We start from the raw sequence: 22,487 nt of genomic DNA, 5'->3' as shown, positions 1-22,487 counted from the left end.
AAATAAGGATTGTTACCTCGACTCTGGGCTGCTCGACACTACATGTAGTAGTTGTTGTAGCATCTCAGGTTTATTGGTGACGCGACGCACTTGTCACGTCATTTAGATCTTCACTCATTACTTGTAATCCAAAAATCCGCACTGCAATAACCCTTGATTCTACACTCACTTTTTGTACTGTTGCTGTCTGTTTCGACCGACTGAATAAACTTGCTAACAATGCAACTGCGCATTTGCCGAAAATCGGCCAAAGAAATCATAAAATTGACACACGACTCATCGAAAAAAAGTAGACTTCACTGAAATCTGAAGTTATACAAAACAATGAAAACTCGAGACACGAAACACACTGATCGAACAACGCGACACAACTTGATCAACACGGTTTTAATGTTGAGCTGATACCGGTAACTCGTGATTTCGTCCCGATTGCTCGGAAACGACTGATGCCGCATGGCGCTCAGAAGAGTCTTGTATCAATTCTCTGAGTGACGGAAGATAATAATTCTCCCTCCCTCTTTGTTACTCTTTCCATGGAGTGGGGGTTGATTGAGTTGAATCGCGAATATCTCGAGCACGGTGATAGATACGGCAAAACAAACGAAATTTTGGAGGTCACCTGAAGGCGAAATGACGTAGCTGTCCGTGTCATGACGTACCATCCTGATTCTTATCCAGACCTGTTCGCGTCCTGAGAAATGTTCTGCAAACTCAGCGATGCCGGAACGGCGGGCCGCGAATCTTGCGTCGCAAAAATCGCGGACCCAGTTCGGAACCTAGAAGCCTGACAATAATGTGGAATGATAACTGATGATAAATAAAACCGTCTGTACGAGGTTGAGATTATCGAACGATGAGAATGAATATTTGCTGTTGGACTGTTGAGATTGCAAACTTTTTTCCGCTGCCAAACCGTTCATCGTGCTTTTATGGTCGATTCTTGGCGCAAAATATTTACCGCCAGATCAGAATTGAATAACACTTTCCGACGTAGCTTCTTGTTTTGTACCCGTTTTTCAGTTCCTCTACGTGTCGCTAGTAGACTTCTGACACGCTCACCAGAGATGAGTGGGGAGATCTCTAACGCTCGGCTTTTGTTATACCAGCTAGGTTGGAGCATCGACGCGACACCTAGGCGGCCATGCACCGAAGGCGGCCCACAATCGTGTGCCAGGCATGAAATTAGGCGCGCTCGCAGAGTATATATAGATATACTCGGTCGATCGAGCAGGTGGCGCTCCCAGTGCTGTCAGCAATCTTTTAGGTTTTTTGCCCTGCCGGGTTCGTGAGTAGCTCTGCCCCTGTCCTAAAGAGTTTTTAGCGCCATCAGCTAATTTTAGAACGTACTATCATTTATTTCTCGTTTCAGTGCAATTTGAATCAGTCTTTTATCCTTTTCAAAGTTTTGGCTCGAGGCTACCAGTTGTGGACACCTAACGTAACGAATCGACCGTGGTGGCACGGTAGTAGCCTGTAGTTGCCTTTCTCACTTTCGTGTTTGAATGCGTATGGTCTGTGGCGATGGCGGGCGGTGATTCAGGCCCTTGTCTGAAGTGAAAGGATTTTGAAAAAATCGAAATATTAAGTAGAATGAATTGTCGTTGATCACTTTAAGTCATACAGGCACGCGACTAACGCCGGTCAAGAGGTTTGCACGGTATAAATCGTCCGCAATACGTCAAGTACATGAAAAAATCGTGGTTCCTTCTTATTGTGAGCTGGTATAGATGCGTGGTGATCAGATCGCTCGTCGTGTGTGATTCACGCTTTAGGGGCTCCCGGATGGCCAATATCCATTCTCTTCTTTCCTGCACTTCAAATATCGGTCCGTCTGCAACGAACTTGACATTTCCTCCTCATCCCACGGCTAAAACATACCTTCTTTTTTTTTTGATCTTTCAGCTGTATTTTCCAAACGGCCGGTGGAATTATGTTTCAAATGCTCTGTTCTGTCACAATTAGTGCAGTGTCGGGCATGCTTTTCATCAACTAGATCTTTGACTATCCTCGACTGTGATACACTTAAGGCTGCTGAAGGTTCAAATAATAAATGGTAAACCTGTAACGCTGAATTCGTACATACATATGTATTTTTTTGTCTAATCTAAACCAAAGAGAACTCTAGTTAATACCCGATAAACTTGTAGTGTTGGAACAAAATTTCTCTATTATAACTGTGAATAATCTACATTTGTAAGTCAACGTTTTATTCATATTCGTTACATGTACTCATTGTTGTTCCTCGTACTTGCTCTCAACTTGTCTCTTACCAATTATTTGAAACTGAACATAGCTGTAAACATGTTCCTGCCTTTTAATACCGTTCAAAATTTTATTAATTTAGTAGTTGTCTTGCAGTAATATTTTATTGCTTCTCAATAATACATGTGATTTTGCATTCAATCTTCCATATTAATGGCTATTCTTACTACGGAACAAATCTACATGGATCACTCTGAGCACTCCAAATGTGTGTACGTCCTAAATTTATCACTGAGCTTGAATTAGGTTTGGTCTTTGTTATACTGTCACTTTTGTTTTGATAAATTGTTATATTCCATTGCTATCCTAAGCCAAAACACACATGTAAGAAAAATCATACTGCGGGTGTTTCTCGCCTTTGGATGGTCGTAAATTAATATAACAAAAAGTCTGTTAGGTACAAGATTTCTGTATGAAAATGCAATACAGTTTTTTATTCATAGTTTGAAATCTTTAGTAAACTTTGTGGATAGTTTGCCAGCTCTTGTCTCATTAACCTTGAAACAATGAAGATAAATATCATCACTTAGTGCAGAGAACTTGAAAATAAAATCCAGTAACAAACAAGTAGTTTTATCGCTATCGATAATTTCGACTTGTTTATTGATGAAACTGAAACCTGACTGCCCAACATTAAAAAGTTTTAGTCATTTGGATACACGACTATTTGCAATAAAAAGAAAACTTGGAAAAGTACAGAACTTAATACGTGCAGATGAGAATGTAACTACTTTTTTGATTAGCTTATACTGAAATAAGTCTGAAACAAGTTGATTCGCATTGTTATTATACTCATCTATTTAATCTGTGCCAGAAATTTCCGCGAAAGATGCAAATGAATGTAACTGCAATGTTGAATAATGGAACTACAGTAGAGCAATGATTTGTTCGAACTCATAAAATATATTTATTTAAAATCGTTCAACATGTTTACAATAGATTTTTATTTCACCTCGAGACAAAATTGACGATTCTCCTTTGTTTTACAACGTAAGCTCATTTATAATAACATGTAAAAATCAATGACGTGTCTCATTGTTACGAGATTGAAGTACACAACGTTATCATAGTGAAAAATGAGGTAAAAATTCATTATTTTCTTATTTTAGAATGATGGTCAAGAAAGTAAGATTTCAAAATATGAGTATGTCTTAGATCATAACAGTTCACTGAATTTGAAACAATGCCAAATTCGTGAAAAAAAAGATTTTTTCTCAGCATAAATCATTACGATAACGTTATTAACTTCTACATGATTCATTTTTGCATGACTTTTCAAATGAGTGAAATAAACGTGGAATCAGAAATTGTGATTCGGATAATCCCTAATATGTACAGTTGATATTTAGATAACTGACATTTTACTTTAAGATTACATCAAAAATCAGACCCACTTAAGTTATGAAGCTGAAGTTAATAATGTCAACGTAATGAAATATTAAGAAAAAAATCAATATTGCACAATTTTACAACGACTGTCAAGAAGTTGGCTCTGCAAAATATGAGTATATTTTATTTATCGTGGTTTACTAAATTTCAGACATTCCTAAAGGTGTGACGTAACGATTTTTCCTCAACATCTATTGTTACAGTATGGTTACTAACTTCATCCATACCTTAAGTTACTACTTGATCTCGTATTTCCATCGAATATCATGAGTTTTAATCTTTATATTAGATAGTAGTAGATGCATACAAAGTTCAAGTTCGTAACACTGAAATATTTTTTTTTTTTTCAATTGATATTTTGCCAAATCCGAATTGTAAGAAATGCATTAAACGGTAAATTAAGGCTTTGTCAGAGCAGAGTTTACTCACTTTGCCATTAGAACCCTGACAATCTTGTTCAAAAATTGTTACATAATGATTTGTTTTTATAGGTTTTTCGAGCCATATTAAATTTCAACATCGCAGATACATTCGGCTGAAAAGTTACAGTACAATATGATATGAGCACATTAATAATTAGATGGTTTCAAATTACTTCAATGTTTTTAGAAGTTTTTGAAACATTTTGAACTAATTAATGATTTAGGTGTAAAAAACGATGACCTACGTTTAATAACTATTACATTATGTTCACTAGTGAATAAGTGGAAGCTCAGCTATAAAGGAAAGGTAAAGAAAACTAAACACCACGAAGAGCATAATGTCAGATGAAGAAGACAAACCTCCGGCACCACCGGTTCGCCTCACCTCAAACAGGTACTGTTACAACACTAAATTTAATGTTTCAAATATTGAATTACCATGTGATCCTTGTTATCACTTTATATATTCAAGGTTTTACATGAAATAAAATTAAAGTTCGTAATGTAAACATAATGATGGATTTTCAAGAAGAATCGTTGTTTCGTAACTGCAGGGTTAGCTGAACTATCACAAACCCTAATAAAGCCAAACATACTCATACTTTGATAACTTTAATGCTGTTGCGTGCAGTGTTCGGATCTGGCATTAAAGATTTTATTGAAGTCAGTAAATAATCAAATCTTTCATTCAACGATCATAGCTGTTATATTAGCTGCAAATTTGGTTCATGGTCTTTTCTTTGCAATATGCGGAGTCCCTTGCCCCCTAAAAATAGAGGAACAACCACTAAACTTGTAACTGCTAAATATAAAAGCCCTCCCATTCAGGAACCACTCTATAATATATGTTCAGAGACCAAAGTCATTAAAAATATTCTCTTTCAAGTTTTCACACACACGTCATCTTACAAGTTTCACATATATGTACATGCTTATAGGGTATAGGAATCAGCTCAGCAGGTGTAATTGGATTATTATGTTCACAATATGAAACCGGACAACTATATTATATTATGATACGTTTGAATGACGAATATGTACCAGATTTTGTTACATAATAAATAATAGAAGCTTCATCCCCCCTTAAATCAGAATTTACAGTCAAAATCAGTATTCCACAGAATTAATATGAATATGATTTAAATAATGTAACAATTATAATAACCATTAATTTACATCCCTATTGGATTATAGAAGATGATATATTTATCAATAAAATCTCTTTCATTATAGAGGTGAGTCAACGCCTAATTTGCCTGTTGACATGCGTCCTTTGCCTAAAGAACCGGACTCGGATGAGCGTAAGAAAAAAACTTTGAAAGGCAAGATGAAGGTGAAGGATGGCAAAGACAAGCCGAACATAAGTTATCCAACTAATTTTGAACATACGGTACATGTTGGATTCGATGCTGTTACCGGCGAATTTACGGTAAGCGCAATAAAAATTTTGCAATTTATTATTACAATTAACAATGCACTCGCTTTTCGCTTTGCTATTGGTTTGTTGGTATGGAACATCTAAATAAATCACATACAGTAATTAATATGGGTTCAAAATCTTTTACTATTCACTTTTTAATTCTCCTTATTATGATCGACATAGAAACGGTTTACCATTAGTTTTGAAAAAATCATATATTTATCTAGATCTTTCCATACAAACCGACCAAGTTAAAGTTATAAAACACAGTGTTCACATATGTTATGAACAGTGTGGCGTTGTGGTCGGTAATTGGTATGGTGCTTCTTATGTCTATTTTTTTTTCTTTCACGTAAAAGACTAACGCAACACGTATTTTTTTCAAGCTGCCGTTGAAAGTAAGTAAATTGAATTGACCACAGATTTAGCTCATCTATACCTGAATCACTGCCTTATGTGTTTTGGTTACTGTACAATTTGTTTTTGTTGCAGTCTATAAAACCCAAATTTTTATTTTTTTTTATTTCTCCTGAATTCAAATCTAGCCTAGCAGCTTTTGTAGATTCTTACTTGTGTGGAAGCTTTAGTCATTGTGGCTTACAGGTTCTTAACTTATTTCACCTTCTGAAGTAAAGTAATTATTGTCATATTATTGAAACGTAGCATGTTGGTGACTTTTCATAAAATCAAGTTTTAAGTTTTTACAATAATGTCGAGCATTCTGTACATAAAAATTTATCATCAAAATAAATATTGCTCCATAAATTCAGACATAAGAAACTATAGTAATTGTGCATCCAAGGAACGTTTCCGCCAAAATTTATTAAATTTTTGCTCGCAATTTTCTACTCTAAACAGTTGAACACATATTACCCTCAAATTTCAAGTATCTAATAGAATTTTCGTAGTGAAAGAAATATATCATAATAGATGTTCAGGTAAGTGAGGGTGACAATACAATTTAGCGTTGTAGCAAACTATTTGTCTAGTTGTAGTCAGACTTTAATCGATGTCAACTCTGAGTACAATGGACTGTTTTTTTCCCAGGGGATGCCGGAAGCATGGGCCAGGCTACTGATGTCTAGCAACATCAGTAAGCAGGAGCAAAAGAAAAATCCTCAAGCAGTACTGGATGTCTTGAATTGGTATGATAATAGTAGCAAAGAAGCAAAGGGCTCAAAGTATATGACTACTACTAAAATGGTTGGGGTTGTTGGTGAGTTGAGTATTTTATTTGAATCGAACTATGCTAACGTAATTGAAACTATTTTGAATCATTATTCGATTTTAAATAGTATTTTTCAAATTTTCTATTACTGTGTAGTGATAAACCCTTGGTTTTCTCATTGAAATGTCATTCCTCAGCATTATTACTTCGTTGTAATTGATAAGTGGTAATATTTTCCAATTCAAGTAGAATGTTACGTATATTACACACTTCTTTCTTCATTACATCTGTCCTCTGTCACAAAAACCACAGCTTAATTGTACTTTAACATTTGGCATAGCGCCGATTGAACGGGCCAGCAGTCCGCGAAGTCTGGGCATGGGAACTGGTATCAACATTGGAACCGTTCGTGGTCAGGCCATGTCCCAAGCTTCCGGGAGTTCCCATTCACAACATTCACTAAGCAGGTAGGGATATTTTCTTCATTTTTACTATATACTAAATTTTCAAATACAAATTTAAAAACAATTCACTCTATTTTGTTATCAATATGTGATAGTCTCAATATTTATCCATGCATAACTATCAAACAACTTTTTTCTTAATAACTACAATTTTTAGCGAACATAACACTGATATTGCTAAATCTATAACTTTATAGCGAGAATAAATTGAATTAATACTTGTAGCCACAATTTGGCTGCACGATGTGTAAAATTACAAATTAAACCTTATGGAATTTGAAGTAAACTCTTTATTCATCTAAACCAATATTTAGGGTGAGCAGTAGCAGTCCAAGCAGTACTCCAACAGATGCTTGTGCAACCAGTTCAGAACAAGAAGATGAACCACCTCCTCCACCGATTACCGCCAGACCTGAGCGTACCAAATCTATTGTAAGTAAAAATGTTTGGCATACTAAAGTACTTTATTTAGTAATTATCAAACGAAGAATTTTTTTTGGAATGTATGTTTCAAATTTATATTTAAGCAAGCATCGAATAACAATGTATTATCATTGTTCGTGGTTTTGTATTCTAGTATACCAAACCAATTGAAGAAGAACCACCTTTGCCATTACCAACATCATTGGGGTCCCCACAGCGAAATGGAACGCAGCAACAGCAACCATCAGGACTCGATAGAAATAAAAACCAGGCTACACCCACACCGACGACTACTGACCAATCAAGACCCACGCAAAGTGATAAAGCCAGAAAAAAGAAAATGTCTGATGACGAAATATTGGAGAAACTTAGAACCATTGTCAGCGTTGGAGATCCAAATAGAAAATATACAAAGATGGAAAAAATCGGGCAAGGGTAAGTATTAACTGTTTATAGGGAATTCCCCCAATTACAAGCACAACTTGCAAATACGAAGAAAGAAATTTGCCTGTAATAGTTGGAAGCAAGAGCAAAATTAACAATTCGAAATTTTCCCAATCAGGGGTTGTAAAGACCTACAATTTAGAGATACTCATAACTAGATACACACAAATTTTGACAGTAAGGTCCCTTTTTGGCATTTGGAAGTCGTGAGGATAGCTAGTAGAATTTCTTTTACATTACTTGTTATGTATTTTATCAGTTTCAAATAATCACTTTTAAAGAAAAAAAGTATATGTATTTCAAACTAGAAGGCTCAGATCTTCAAAAGCTTTGGTCTGAACACCTTATCCATATGTATAAGAAACATGTCTTTTATTTGGGAACAAACCTCTGGTGAATTTGTCAAATAGAGACGAAGTTAGAGAGACGTAGACCTAGAAATTTTTTCACAAGGACTAGTGTGTTCTAATACGAATATACTGGACAGTACTTTCACTCAGATACATATTGCATGGCAATCGGTTGTTAAATTAATAAATCTTATTAAATTTAGAGGATGTATAAAACTAACATTAACAAATCAATTTTTTGTATAGTGCTTCAGGAACAGTGTATACGGCGATTGAGACCTCCACGGGAATGGAAGTAGCGATAAAACAGATGAACCTCTCACAACAGCCGAAGAAAGAGCTGATAATAAATGAAATTCTTGTCATGCGGGAGAACAAGCACGCCAACGTTGTTAATTATTTGGACAGTTACTTAGTTGGTGAAGAACTATGGGTGGTTATGGAATATTTACCTGGTGGTAGTTTAACCGATGTTGTAACTGAAACGTGTATGGATGAAGGACAAATAGCTGCGGTGTGTAGAGAAGTGCTTCAAGCTCTCGAATTTCTGCATTGCAACCAAGTGATACACAGGGATATCAAGTCGGACAATATTTTGCTGGGATTAGATGGAGGTGTCAAGCTTACAGACTTTGGCTTCTGTGCTCAGATTTCACCCGAACAGAGTAAGAGAACCACAATGGTCGGCACTCCATATTGGATGGCACCTGAAGTAGTAACGCGGAAACAATATGGCCCAAAGGTATTTATTAATACGAAAGTCATTAACTTTGAATTCAATTCTATATGTGAACTTTTATTTTAATTGATCATCATTTTGTTTTATTAACTTTGTCACGTTGGGCAGTTTTGAAAAGTGTATACTCAGCCAATCTGTACAAAATATTTATTTTCACCAAGAGAATTTATTATCATCAAGTTGTATATGATATTGTTATCGTGTACGAGAAGTGATGAAAAATCTGTCCTTTTTTTTTTGTTTAAATAGAATCACTTCTGTTCAATGACCCTACAAGATATAACAATGGCATTCCCTATTTCGGGTCGATGTATTTTGGATTTGTAGAGACATTTGTATCGTTTATCCCACACCACCATCATTACACTATACAGGACTCAAGCCTGAGTTTTAAATAAATTTTCATTACAATTTACCAACGATTTCAAAGCAATAATCTAAACTGAAATTACATTTAGACAAGGTTCCAACGGATCTTATTAAATTCTAGTACGACTATATATAAATTCATACTACGCATATATTCATTTGTATGATTATTTCTAACTTATTAACGATTTGTTGATATTGAACCTCTCGTGTTTTTCTTTTAAAGATAAATGTATTATTATTGTTTCCCACATAATTTGTATTGTATGTAAAATATATGCAAATTACAATTAAATTTCAGGTGGATATATGGTCACTGGGTATAATGGCTATCGAAATGATTGAAGGAGAACCACCGTATTTGAATGAAAACCCTCTGAGAGCCCTATATTTGATAGCAACTAATGGTAAACCAGAAATTAAGGAAAAAGAAAAACTGTCTGGGATATTCCAAGACTTCTTAGACCAATGTCTTGAAGTTGAAGTCGAAAAACGTTCCTCAGCCTCGGAGCTTCTAAAGGTTTGATTATTGCTTATTTACGTATCGTATTGCTGCAAACATAAGTCGATGTTTTCTGTCATCGACAGTACCCGCCAAAATCGTTCTCATCTTATATGCAAATCCGTCATGTGCGCGGGTAACTAAAAAAAACAACTTGGAATACTGTCCCAGAATTGGGGGTCGTTTTATATGCGGGGTGGGCTTATACTCGGAACAACAGGGTTTATAACATTTGGTTTCATAGACGAACACTAGAGCAGTTTACCTATAATGTTCATGGCAGTGAAATGCGGCGATATCTCTAGTTTGGATAGTAGTGTTTCAGATTAGGACAATATTTATTTTTTATTTTGCTTGAACAAAGTATGTATGTTACTGAATACAGCAATATAATGGATGAAGTCCTTAAAGTATAGGATTTTCGGCTCATTTCTAAAACGTGACTTTTTCCCATTTAAATAATGTGCAAAAGGAAGGATACAAATTCCAATTTCTTCGCAGAATTAGTATGGTTTGACACTCACCACATTTTAATACAAATTACAATACGTTTGTTCTTGTCGATCTTGGAAGATCGGCTTTGGCCACTATTTTGAGCAACACAGGACTATTATCTTTTATGAAGATATTCTAATTATCTGCACGATCATAATCATACTCACGATTATTTTGGGAAATCCCGCAACGAAACTTTAATATGTATGTTTTTTTAAATATTACTTGAATGGTAAAATTCACATGTTGTGAGGTATAACTTCAGTTAAAAATGCTTCGAAAAGATTTTTGGACAAGAAAAACTGTTCTTTAGACCTTTTTCTAACAAAATAATAATATTGCATATCCTAGTTTGAAACAGTCTACTGGCTACCCAGCAGTTTATCAGCTGCAATTATTAATTAACAAGTGAAGAGTCATCCGTCAATGCCTGAATGATTGAGTATGGTGTCCAGCGACAGGGAATTTCTGGAAAACCCGAAATTGTACAGGAACTTGAAAGTGTCCTTGAAAATGTGGTAAATGTACAGGAATTTCATGTAGCAATCGGCAATTGTGTCATGAAATTAAACTTGCGTAAAATTTTGTTCTAAGTCTAATAATGGGAGCCCTTACTCAACTCATTTCACATTAAAAACATATCTTCGAAATATTATATAATAACTCATCTAGTTATATTATTAATAAATGTAAGCCATGTAAGAGTTTATTCTTTTTTTCCCGTTAATTTTGTAACCACATCTTATATGCGTACAACTGCTATAGATACATTTCTTAAGCAGGCATAAGGATGCTTCACCCTTTTTTTTCGCAAATCCAAGTGATACGGAAATTTATGTTCATTGACGAGCATATTATTTACAATAATTATCATCCGTGTTTAAAGATTACTATTTAGAACAACTGTTATTTAGTAATTATGCAGCGGTGGAGGTATTGTGTTGAGTTCATAGAATACCACTGTGCTAAAATTGACCAATTAACTTGAATGGAAGCAATTGATGGCAGCTGCCAGCCTGTAATGATCTTGTTGCTTCTTTGGAATTTTTCGACAGCTTTATACCTACATTTTGTCAAATGTAAAATAATCGGGTTTCTAGCTCATACACATTCAGCTTTCCAGAAAATTTAACACATTGAGATAAGGATTGTTATCATTTTAACAGTGAAAATATCTTTTTTTTTTACTGAGAGCTGCAAGCTTGCCTAAAATACTATACGCTAAACAGTACGCACTAATGAGAAAATGTTGACATGCTCATGATACTTCTTGCACAAGATGCTAGGTCATCTTCAGTGAACTACTACCGTATGACTATTATTTTCCCAATATTTGTGTTACTTCCTCATTGGTTCACATACTGATAGATAACCACTGCCACTTAATTCGATGTGGAATGATTGAAGTAGTCGTAATGAACAATGGATTGAATGTATCGTCAGAATTATTATGAAAAGACAATTAATTCACCTAGAGGTCGAATTATGTATATTGTTGAAGAAGTTGAATTCAAGTGAATTTGGTTTGAGAAGATTTATATTGTTAAGAATTAGATGAAGGTGCAATCGACTTGATGAGGTATGGAATAAGAAATAAGAATATGAGAATTGTGAAGGAGTTGGAAGAGTGCGGAAGCTACATTGAAATGACAATGTATCGTGTGACTTTGAAAGGATAGTTGTAGTATAAGCATCAAAAGCCAGCTATAGACTTACATTATCAGGAATAGGTATTAGTTGAAGGAAATAGTTATGAATTTTTCATTTTATTTTCAGCATCCTTTCCTGAAGTTGGCAAGGCCCTTGGCGTCATTGACACCGTTAATTATGGCAGCAAAAGAGGCAGCTAAAGGTCACTGAGTGAATAAGTGAAAGTGTTACAACTGGACATTCGAAACAATTGAAATAAGGACGAAACGGCCTCAGAGAAGATTTAAAGAAAAAATTTTTTTAAATTAAACACCCTCCCAAAACGGTAACGGCACAATAATTGAATAATATAATATTAATAAATAACGTATACATATAGCTAGGTAGAACGTATTTGATACTCTGTACAGTATCGAGTATTGATTCGGATTTTTCAAAAAAAATTCCACTTTTAACACTAAAGATCAATAAAGTTAATGAGAACCAAAAACGTGACAAATGATGCAAAGCTTGCTGTATGCAATAAATATTCCAGCACGTGAAGCTTGATGTTTTGATGTCATCTTCAAAACCGAGATCAGAAAATTACTAATCCAATTGAACATTTCCGTCAGTGTTTGAAATAAATTATTCGTGTCACAAGAAGAGAAAAGAGAAAAAATCGGTACGCTCCAGTAGAAATAAAAATAAGCTGGTTTAGTACAGGTTCAACATGGTTTGCACGCAGAGCAAGGCCAAATAATATATATTAATAAAGCAAAATTAAGTGGCAGTTATTTTTCAATGATATAAAGTTTCAAACTAGTATTATTTTTCACTTCAAAGTTCGAGCTAATTCAGCTAGGAAAATCCGTTACTTGTAGTAAACCTTGTTGATACTATGAGTAATCCTAAATTAATATAGTGTACCTGTACAAAGTGAAGCATTAGTGATTTTACAGTGAAATTGGCCACTTGTAAACTTGTGTAGGTATGCTGTTTGCCGCAAGAGTAAAAAGAGAAAATGCGTAACTAGCTCATTTTACTCTAAAAGCATGAATGCTTAGCGTTGTACATAATGAATAGTAAATGCCTAGGCATGGTAGCCTGAATTGCTGTTTGGTAACAAAAAAAAAAAAATTGTAATGAAAAAAGTGGTCTTCGCATTGGACTTATATTTTTCAAGCAAGGTGTACGAAGTGAAATGAATGAGATGATTCATGATTTTCTTTTAACTTTGCATAAAAGGCAGTCTAGTAGTTTTTATTTTTGTTTTCCTCGTATTTTTCTAGCATTTATTATTTTTGTTATACTAATGCAACTGTGAAAATAGTTACATACATTATAAATCAACTTCCTTGAAAAAAATTACAATTATTTCATCATTTTTTATGAATCATTGGCACATGTACATACCGTAGTTACATAATTTTCATGCTAATATGAAACATAAATCGATAATAATGGGAAAAGTTGCTAATTTGCGGAGGTGATACTCGTAGCAGCACTATCAAGGCACGTTAGGACATCAGTTGCAGCTTTCTAATATGTCTCTGTAAATATTTTTTGTTATCCATTTTTAATGTCGCAGTTTTACCCAATAAATCGTAATTCAAGCTATAAATGTATACAGAACAGATTTGTAGGTAAAAATGACCATGAACAGTTTTTTTGGTTCAACACTGGTAGAGTCGAATTATGTTCAACGTGCCTTGCAAAAATTGACCAGTGAAAGATTGAAAATCGGTTACACGTTCGAAGAGTAGAAACATTTTTTGACACTAAAAAGTGCCTGTCATGTCATGTTTAGAGACACATACGAACCCTGTGCAAGTTTGTTCGCCATTTTGAAATTATTGTACAGGTCGAGTGATTTAAAATTGTCAAAAATGCATAGACACGGTAATACTGATTTAAGATAAGGTTTCTGCGTGAGTATATTAACAATAATTTAGTATAAGTGCAGTATGCTTGTCTATATTGTCAGAAACGATGATCATAAATGAAACCTTGACATTTAGTTTAGAATGTCTAGATTTTTAGAATTGTGTAATTTTTTTAAAACAAACTTCTGTTACACATAGAACTTTGTATTGTATAACGTAAAAGTGAAAAAAATGTGAGAGTACGATAGTTATCGAATATAATAATTAATTAACATATATTGCATACAAGGAGAATAAAACACATATATTATTACATTTTAAAGAAGCATGTAACATGTATGTAATGAATTTATCATTTCATAGAACCCTTTTTAAAAAGCCTGATTAGTTTTTTATGATTAACGTTAATGTGTAACTATGTTTAAAACAATGAGAAAGCTCAGTTTGCATCAGGCTTAAAATTCGGTTTAATTTAGATTTGGCTTGATCAACTTTGTATTGCAATTCATTACGAAATTACAACAGAACATAATCGAAAAGCATTGTAAAGAACGTACAAAGCCACTACTGCACATTCACAACTCTAAATTATGCCAAACCTTGAAGCATTGCTAGAAATAAAGTAAAGAAATAATGCACATCTAGTATTAGTGCCGCTATAAGTATAAAAAAGGAAACAGTCTACTATGACATAAAAAAATATCTTGCACTATAAGCTGAAATGAAGTCTCACATTTTCACGAGTATCTGGATATAACTAATATTTCTTTAAACTCTAGTGCTACCAAGTCATATGAATGGGACAAATTAAGAAATCGCTTCTTAATTTACAGGTACATTAGTACTAGTTACATGCAGTATTCAACAAAACTCCAAAATTTTCAATATGATTTAGATATTTGTGAAAATGTTAGATCTCAATACCGAATGGGGTTGATGCTTAACAACAAGATGATAATATTTTAACCAAGTATTCAGTTTTTCCCTTGACGAAAAGTTAACTATTTTGAAATTTAACCCACCAATTTTTCAATCAGGAAATAACATTGTTAATAAAATAATACGATTGTGAAAAAACTTAGTTTCTTAGAGGAGCTAAGCTTTTTCGAAATCATAAATAATAAAGTAAAGAAAAAGCAAAGATAAAGAATTATTCTAAAGATAAGAATACCTACATTTTTGCGCCTATGTTACACTGTAACTCCTTTTGCTTTATTTTAAAGGAATATAATATAAGAGTACATTTTATATGGAACATCGGAATCGTGAAATTTTGTTGAACCATCTCATATATACACACACACATACACACATATATTTTATCGTTCCATAAACCAGAATTCGTGACTTATCATTGCTATGAATTGATTATAAGCTATACTCTACATTATATGAACAGCTTATCTGTGCTTGTGCCGTATGGTGACTGATCGTACTTATTTATTATTTCATTTTCCAATTTTCTCACCTGTAATTTAATTTATTCTCTGTATTGATAATTTCTTATCCCTGTCGTTCCTTGGTATTGCGATCCTATCCTTCGAGCTAATCATGAGATTATTACAACTTCAGTATTTTACAGATTTGTCAGGCAAATATAGAACTGACAGGTTTTGCAGGATCATCACTTTCCAGTGAAATAGTCACATTACTTGTAATCCTCAAAACATTTTTTTAAATATCTTGGTAGGTTTAAGGTACAGATTTAAAAAGGCTTAGTAAAATAAATACATTTTTCGAGACTTTAGACTGAAAAATTGTCAGACGTGTTATACGAATGGTGGAGGAGCAATGAGTTATACTAGGAGCAATCTTTTACATATTGACTTTTATTTATATGTACTTTATAAATATGAGTGTTACACCTTTAAGCTCGTTTCATATTCACATGTATTTCTTTTAAGTAGGTCATAAATTACAACTTAGACAATAGATGCATTTTATACAACCAATTTATTAATTTTTCTTGTGTTAATAACATATTTGTTACATATGACGGTGTGACTACAGATTATGGTTATATGCATAACTAATATTTGTTTGCCTAATTGAGTATATTAATCTGAATTTCATATCTTTATAAAATATTTACAATATTTGTGACTTATAATTCTTCAAATAATTTTTCTGTTCAGATTTCCAATTGCATATATATATTAAATTGTTAATCAATAACATTTCACAGAATGGTTAGTATATTTATTTATAAAAATAATTTTTAATTTTATATTTCCATTGCCATACCAAAATAATAATGATTTCTTATTAAAGAAATTTGAAATTTTTTGCATTCTATGTATTCTATTCAATAAGTTATCAAGGTCAGCTGAATACATTGATATTCCCAATCTGCGTTTGACATATCTGACATATAAATTGTGCAAGATTTCAGCAATTGAAATATACATTTCGAGAAGGAGAGTTAAGCACTTGCTTACTAATCGTAGAATGTACAAAAATATAACAGTTGCAGAGGTGGGTTTGAAAACCTGGGCATTTGTTTATAAATATAATTTGTATGTAATTTTATGATGTCGGAACTAGCAGGTGAAACTAGCAGTCGAACCATTTTACCAAAGGATCAGGCGGATACATTTGAGTTGCTCAGCTGCTAGTCATCAGTGCCGTCACAACGCTACTCAACATTTTTAGACTCAAGTATGGTCAATCAAAAGAAAATATTAATCTTAAGTAGAGTGGAACAAGATATATACCCAATTTCATAATGCAAATCCTATAGGAAATTATAGACTGAAACATTGCCAGTTGATTGTCATTCAATATTAAAGACAATGAATATTCTTGTTAGTCATTCATCTGGTAAAAATTGGCGCAGCAGCTTCCTATTTACTTTAATATCAGGCCAAAAAAAAAAGAATATGTTAGTTAAGGAACATCCTTGCTAAAAGTCAAAAAATGAATCAACATTTTATTTATCTCGTTTTGTATATGATATCAACGGAAAAGTTCTTATATTATATCTCGCAATATTGATTTATTGATACTTAGTCACGTTTTTTTAATGTCATGCGAACGTCGATGGATGATGAAAGTTTTCCTATCCACCTGCAGCAACGAGCATTGGTTTCTTCACCAATTAGGAATCAGATTTTTTCTTATCACCGGCTGCATGGAAGCTGATAGAAGCAGAGTTGATGCAAAATCGTTTTCTTGTTGGTTTCGGACCGTCATTAAATACGTGGCCCAAATGTGATCCACAAGTTGAGCAGGTCACTTCAGTCCGCACCATATCTGGGTTTGCGATCAGCAGTAGTAGATTGCCACCGACTATGCGTCGTGTGTTGGTTTTGTTGTGGGTTTTCATGTTCAATGTCAAGCGGTTGTGGTTGCGGTAGGGATGTAAGGAAAAGACAGAACAATAGAGTGTGATTAAATGCAGACCTGCACCAGAGTAGAAATAGAGTTTAATGCTCGAAGATGATTTTTTTTTTTACAGAATATGCACTGAATGTCTCCACAAATTCTTGTAATACAGCCAAACATGATGATAGTCAAAAGAGAGAATACTAAATTATACGTGTCAGTACTGGTACATTTATTTTTTGATTTTTTTACCCTAATTATGGAATTGAAAGATGGCCACATCGTAATAAGTTATAAAATTCAAAATGATTTGAGTTTGGATACGTAAAAATCTCAATAATGAGAAATTCAGTTTCAATTTTCATTCATCTGCACATACCTACGATTGCAACAGTCATTGCAATTCTACATGTAATGCTGCACAATAATATGCAGAAACTTTTTTGTTTAATGCAAGAATAAGCCAGAATATGTATTCCTATGATCAGTGGTAATTCAATTATAGGAATACATTTCTTAGCCATATTCTCATATGAAGAAAAAATTTTTGGCCACTTTTGTTCGGCAATGTATGTAGAATTGCGTGATTGCGGCATTTTCACATGAATGTCGTGTAAGCTTCGATAATAGTAAAAAAGAGTGCCATTTTACCCAGTCGGTGAAAACTGTCTCCTCTTAATAAAAATTCACATTTCAGAAGAAAGAAGTAATTTGTAAGTCGAGTTAAAGAAGCCTAGAAATCAAATTGAATTTATGAGATTCAATGAAAACCTACTGCAATACTTTGCATATATTTTAAACTTCAGAACGGACTAGCTAAAAATTATTTATATACGGTAAACAAGATATATGATAGAAACTTTATTTATTTGATATCTACAAGTTCCGGAATCATGGCAATATTTATGTTTAAGACAAAAGAATAAAACTCACTTTCTTCAGTTTTTAAATTTTACTTTATGTAAGAATAAGAATTCAGTACAATATTGATGGCTTGATCATTTAACTTTGTACTGCTGTAATATTACAGAGATCAAATCTATCATGCACATCAAAATGCTCAAAATAATCTAAAAAGCAGATAGCATGGTTACAGTAAAATATTGAGCATAAAACAAAAGTTACAGTAACAGATACTTACAATACTATAAACACTGCTTCATGATATTGCCATATTAAGAAAAGCAATGGTTAAAATTTATTTCTGTTAAACATAATGTTGCTTTGCTCAAACATCTAATACTAATAAAAATGATTAAAAATCCATCCAACATCATGTATGAAATTATTATGAGACCTATCGATAATGAATTGATTGAGTACTCAAAAAGTACGTTATTTCTTTGAAATGATCTGAAGAAATGACTGATTTCTATATCATGTGTTGCGCAATGATAGTTTTAGTTGAAAAATTCAATAATAAGTGATGTCAGTCTAGCACAATCACACTCTAAGCACTTGACATGCAGGATATTCAGGATGATCAAGGTCATGTCTATGTGATAGAGAATAGTGTATTTTTTTGAAACTACAAAATATGTGATTATTAGAAGTCAGAAGATGAAGTACTGATAGGAAAAATCTTGTAATTAGTACACATGGAATCTGATATGATCTATTAAAGTACTTGCCTAACTACCAGTTAAGTTTGATTAAACACTGTGACTTTTGACTAAAAATTTAGTTGAGTTTATGTCTTACAATTTATAATTAATACTCATAATATGGGAAACTTCGATTAAACAACTTCCCAAAAATGCTGTACATTTTAACACATATTTTATAGTTTCAAGTTTGTGTTATATCACGTTAGGAAACAGAACATGTCGTTTTTTTTTTTATATCAACATAAAATATATACAGCACCAATATTTAAAAATTACATAAGTATAGAATAATAGAATTAAAGTAAGTAACTGGATCAATATTATGTATGTGTGTGTATATATATACGCACACACACATTGAATATGGTTTAATTAACAGTAAGCTTAAGTGCTTTAGAAATAACGTATAAATCATTCTTACCATGAGTTGTGTCTTTAGTTAGTTTAACTCGACCTTGGTCTAAAACCTCATTGAATGCTGGCCAGCCGCAACCACTATCATATTTCGTCTCAGAGGAAAACAGTTCCTGATCGCATACGACACAAGTATATGTTCCTCTTTCATAGAATTTATTATAAGTGCCAGTGAAAGGCCTAAAATGAAAATAAATTGAGTTTAAACATAATTATTTGTTTTTCATAAATCAATTACACGCGAATAAAAATTAATTATTTTCCAGTCAAAGAAACTGAATGGTCACTGTCTTGCACAGATTTCTCAATCTAAATATGAATTTGTTAAGGATTACCTCTGGGCAATCTCAAATTTTGCGGGGCAGGGAAGACCAAGAGAAGAATATATAAGTTTATACAATTACACAAGTTTGTTTCCAAGAACATATAAACTTTACTTTATCTCTCTTTTGTGATTGAGAGATGGTGACCCATACCATGAACAGAAACTTTATACGTATCATTATATAACATTCGATTTTAGAAAATTGACTCCAACCAAAGCAAACAATACTTCTTTGGTTGTTTTTCAGACTGAAAGCAATAGAATCAGCCGCGATCTAACAGAATATAAGATCCAACAAAAATGAATCTTTTCAAGGGCAATGAAGTTCAGCATTTTATCTATTATAAATCAAATATTTGTTGATTTCTTTTTTATAGTGTTTTGCTACATCAATTTTGTTCTCATTTTCAATATCCATTAACAAATATTTCTCGTCAATGAATAGGTATATTTTGGTTAATTTAGTAACGATTTTCTGAAAAACATAGTGGACAGTTTCTTTTGGTCTAGTAGTATTCAGCATTAAAAAACTGCGTGAAGAGAATTAATCACACTTGTGATATGGAAATTATGTGTAGGATAATGTTTGCATTAAATTACGATCGGACTGAAAATTAACAAAAGTCAAGTTTTATTTGAATCCCACAGCAATAAGAAAAACGGTAATGGAATGTGAATTTTCATAGTTATGCAATATGAAATATGATGAACTTGCGTAATTATTGGTATGAATATGTTTGCATAAAAATTTTATATGCATGCAGATCTTTGTTGGCCCAGTGCATACTAACACATGTGGACGATATGAATACACTTGATGTTCACATTTAGTCAGATTTTTATTACAAGTGACGCTGAAAATTGTTTATATGGACAGAATCACAAATAGTAATACAATGCTTTTGCAAATATGTACAGAGTCAATCAAAATTATGCCGTCAGATTGCTGGTGACGAATACAGCTTTACTTTGAAATATGATTGATAACCAATCTCATGAACTGATATGTATGAAATATTTAATATCACAATTAAATTGACAAATAAATCAGTCACACTGGAATTGTTACAAGTAATAATATACACCCGAAATATGGCTCAAGGGCTTATCCGGATTTAGACTGCAAGGTCGAAGCTACGACATGAATATAAAGGTAAATATAATTTATCAATTGCCCAATTAATCGGTACTAATGCTGTAAGAATTGATGTATCATTTTATAAGGCGTTTCGTACACAATTGATCATACCTTTCGGTGCCTTTTTCTTGGGTCACATGCCACTGGATAGGTGTTAAACGCTTCTTGAGCTCATCCTTGTCAATTTCCGTCGTCATTTTGGTAGCAACGCCTAAAATGTTGCGTAAAAATTAACGATGTCCGTCTCAAATATATAGCATGAATAATCCACTAAAAGGGCCTCAGGAATGTACGTAAGTGCGGACTATCGGAGACGTCACTTCGAACTGAACAGAACTGAATTCGTAGGCCATGAATACATTCATCGCACACCTATCAGTGGGCACACCGCTGATGTAAAGCGCCGTTGACTACGCCGCTGCTTTTTTTATTGCAATCGTGAATCGTTGAACAAATAACGTTGGAGGGTCACCGCTCCATACGAATAAGGTGTCCCATGATTCGGAATCCAATCCGTATTTACGGATCCGGTATCTAGGGATCTTTCAAGCACCAATCAGAGACGTTCCGCTAGTTTCATTCCGTGTGCATTGCCATTGACGGAAAATATACTTATACCATCTATCATGGAATCAGCCGATTGCGCTTTTTACGTGTTTGAATACAAAAGGGCGACGAACAAAAATTGTAGTTAGTTTTATATTAGTGATTATCTAATCATAGTGTCGTTTTTGACCGGAAAATTTAAGAAGAATTAATTCGATTGGCTACCGATCGTTCTACTCTTGATATTTTCGGCTCATGGGATATGGCGTTGACTGAAGATTGCTACAGACAGTCAGCTAAATGGCACTCAAAAAGGATTCTCTTTGGTGCGCGTATCTTCTGTATTGGAGTTAGACGTTTACTTCATAGGAATCCTGGTCTGGCATCCGGGACTAGACAACGACGCCTACGACTCCAATCGTTTCCAATGCAACTTTCTTTTTCTACGCAACTATCGTAGCCGTTTACACGCTCGCTCATGACTCGCACGGTTTATACTTAATGTGTCTATGGTATCTTCAGTCAACGCGTTCCCGATAAGAGTTGTGGAGTTATCGTTGAAGTTGTTATTTTAACAATGATTTGAAAGTAGCGCGTGAATAGGGTTTGCCAATATGGCAAACGCCTGCTATAATGACGAGTTGACTACCACCACACCACAATAGACACTACGACTTGTATTCTTCTCACCCTACCTAATTGTAAGATTCATATACCCCTCGTCTATAATCCTACTTGCGCTTTGTCCTTGGCTTCGTCTATAGGTATATCCCACCCTAGATGACCGTATCGTGTGCATCCTTACATGCATGGACGCATACATATACAACACATATACATTATACGTACCTCGGTAGGCTCGAATTGTGAGACATGAAGTTGTGCGCAAACTGTGTCGATAGATATTCGGTAAATTTTTCAGGATAAGATTGCTCATGATTCCGGTATAAAACTGACGGAGAGTAAATAATACTACGGTGCAGATTTACTAGAACGTTACTGTTTATGGGTGCTATGTGAAAATTTCTCCCTCTTGAAACTCTGCCTGTTTAATGCGATATTTACTTCCGTTTGTAAAAGTGGTGAGAGTGAGATCGTGACACCACCGCCGTGAGTGTACGGCTGAGAGACGAAAGTACCGTTTACTCACAAATGCTAAGTTTAATGCAGT

At 33.8% G+C, this 22,487-nt stretch overlaps 3 protein-coding genes across 9 annotated transcripts in view; 2 read left to right on the top strand and 1 right to left on the bottom strand.

Annotated features, from left to right (window-relative positions):
• LOC124181471 (heparan-sulfate 6-O-sulfotransferase 1) overlaps nt 1-22,487 on the top strand; it is a 520,983-nt gene that overhangs the window by 217,597 nt on the left and 280,899 nt on the right. The gene's annotated exons all lie outside the window — the stretch shown is intronic.
• LOC124181461 (serine/threonine-protein kinase Pak) lies at nt 1,509-16,820 on the top strand. Of its 4 annotated transcripts, none has more exons than XM_046568064.1 (12): nt 1,509-1,657; nt 1,903-2,053; nt 4,349-4,467; nt 5,307-5,502; nt 5,880-5,891; nt 6,541-6,709; nt 7,002-7,128; nt 7,440-7,557; nt 7,703-7,983; nt 8,589-9,084; nt 9,752-9,970; nt 12,224-16,820. In XM_046568064.1, the coding sequence occupies exons 3-12, from the start codon at nt 4,412-4,414 to the stop codon at nt 12,305-12,307; spliced, it is 1,758 nt and encodes a 585-aa protein (XP_046424020.1). In that variant the 5' UTR covers nt 1,509-1,657; nt 1,903-2,053; nt 4,349-4,411; the 3' UTR covers nt 12,308-16,820. The 4 variants fall into 4 exon arrangements, with proteins under 4 accessions (XP_046424020.1, XP_046424019.1, XP_046424021.1 ...); XM_046568063.1 differs by having other exon boundaries at nt 1,509-1,825; XM_046568065.1 differs by lacking the exon at nt 1,903-2,053.
• Nucleotides 15,897-22,300, bottom strand: LOC124181494 (methionine-R-sulfoxide reductase B1). Of its 4 annotated transcripts, none has more exons than XM_046568122.1 (4): nt 22,166-22,300; nt 20,882-20,981; nt 19,315-19,487; nt 15,897-17,250 (listed from the first exon to the last, which is right to left on the bottom strand). In XM_046568122.1, the coding sequence occupies exons 1-4, from the start codon at nt 22,251-22,253 to the stop codon at nt 17,060-17,062; spliced, it is 552 nt and encodes a 183-aa protein (XP_046424078.1). In that variant the 5' UTR covers nt 22,254-22,300; the 3' UTR covers nt 15,897-17,059. The 4 variants fall into 4 exon arrangements, with proteins under 4 accessions (XP_046424078.1, XP_046424079.1, XP_046424083.1 ...); XM_046568123.1 differs by having other exon boundaries at nt 15,897-17,214; XM_046568127.1 differs by lacking the exon at nt 22,166-22,300 and adding an exon at nt 21,143-21,297.

This window comes from Neodiprion fabricii, chromosome 4 (assembly GCF_021155785.1).
Source record: "Neodiprion fabricii isolate iyNeoFabr1 chromosome 4, iyNeoFabr1.1, whole genome shotgun sequence".
Lineage (NCBI taxonomy): Eukaryota > Metazoa > Arthropoda > Insecta > Hymenoptera > Diprionidae > Neodiprion > Neodiprion fabricii.
The sequence above is the reverse complement of the archived record's forward strand: the minus strand, read 5'-3'. Positions and strand labels throughout refer to the sequence as shown.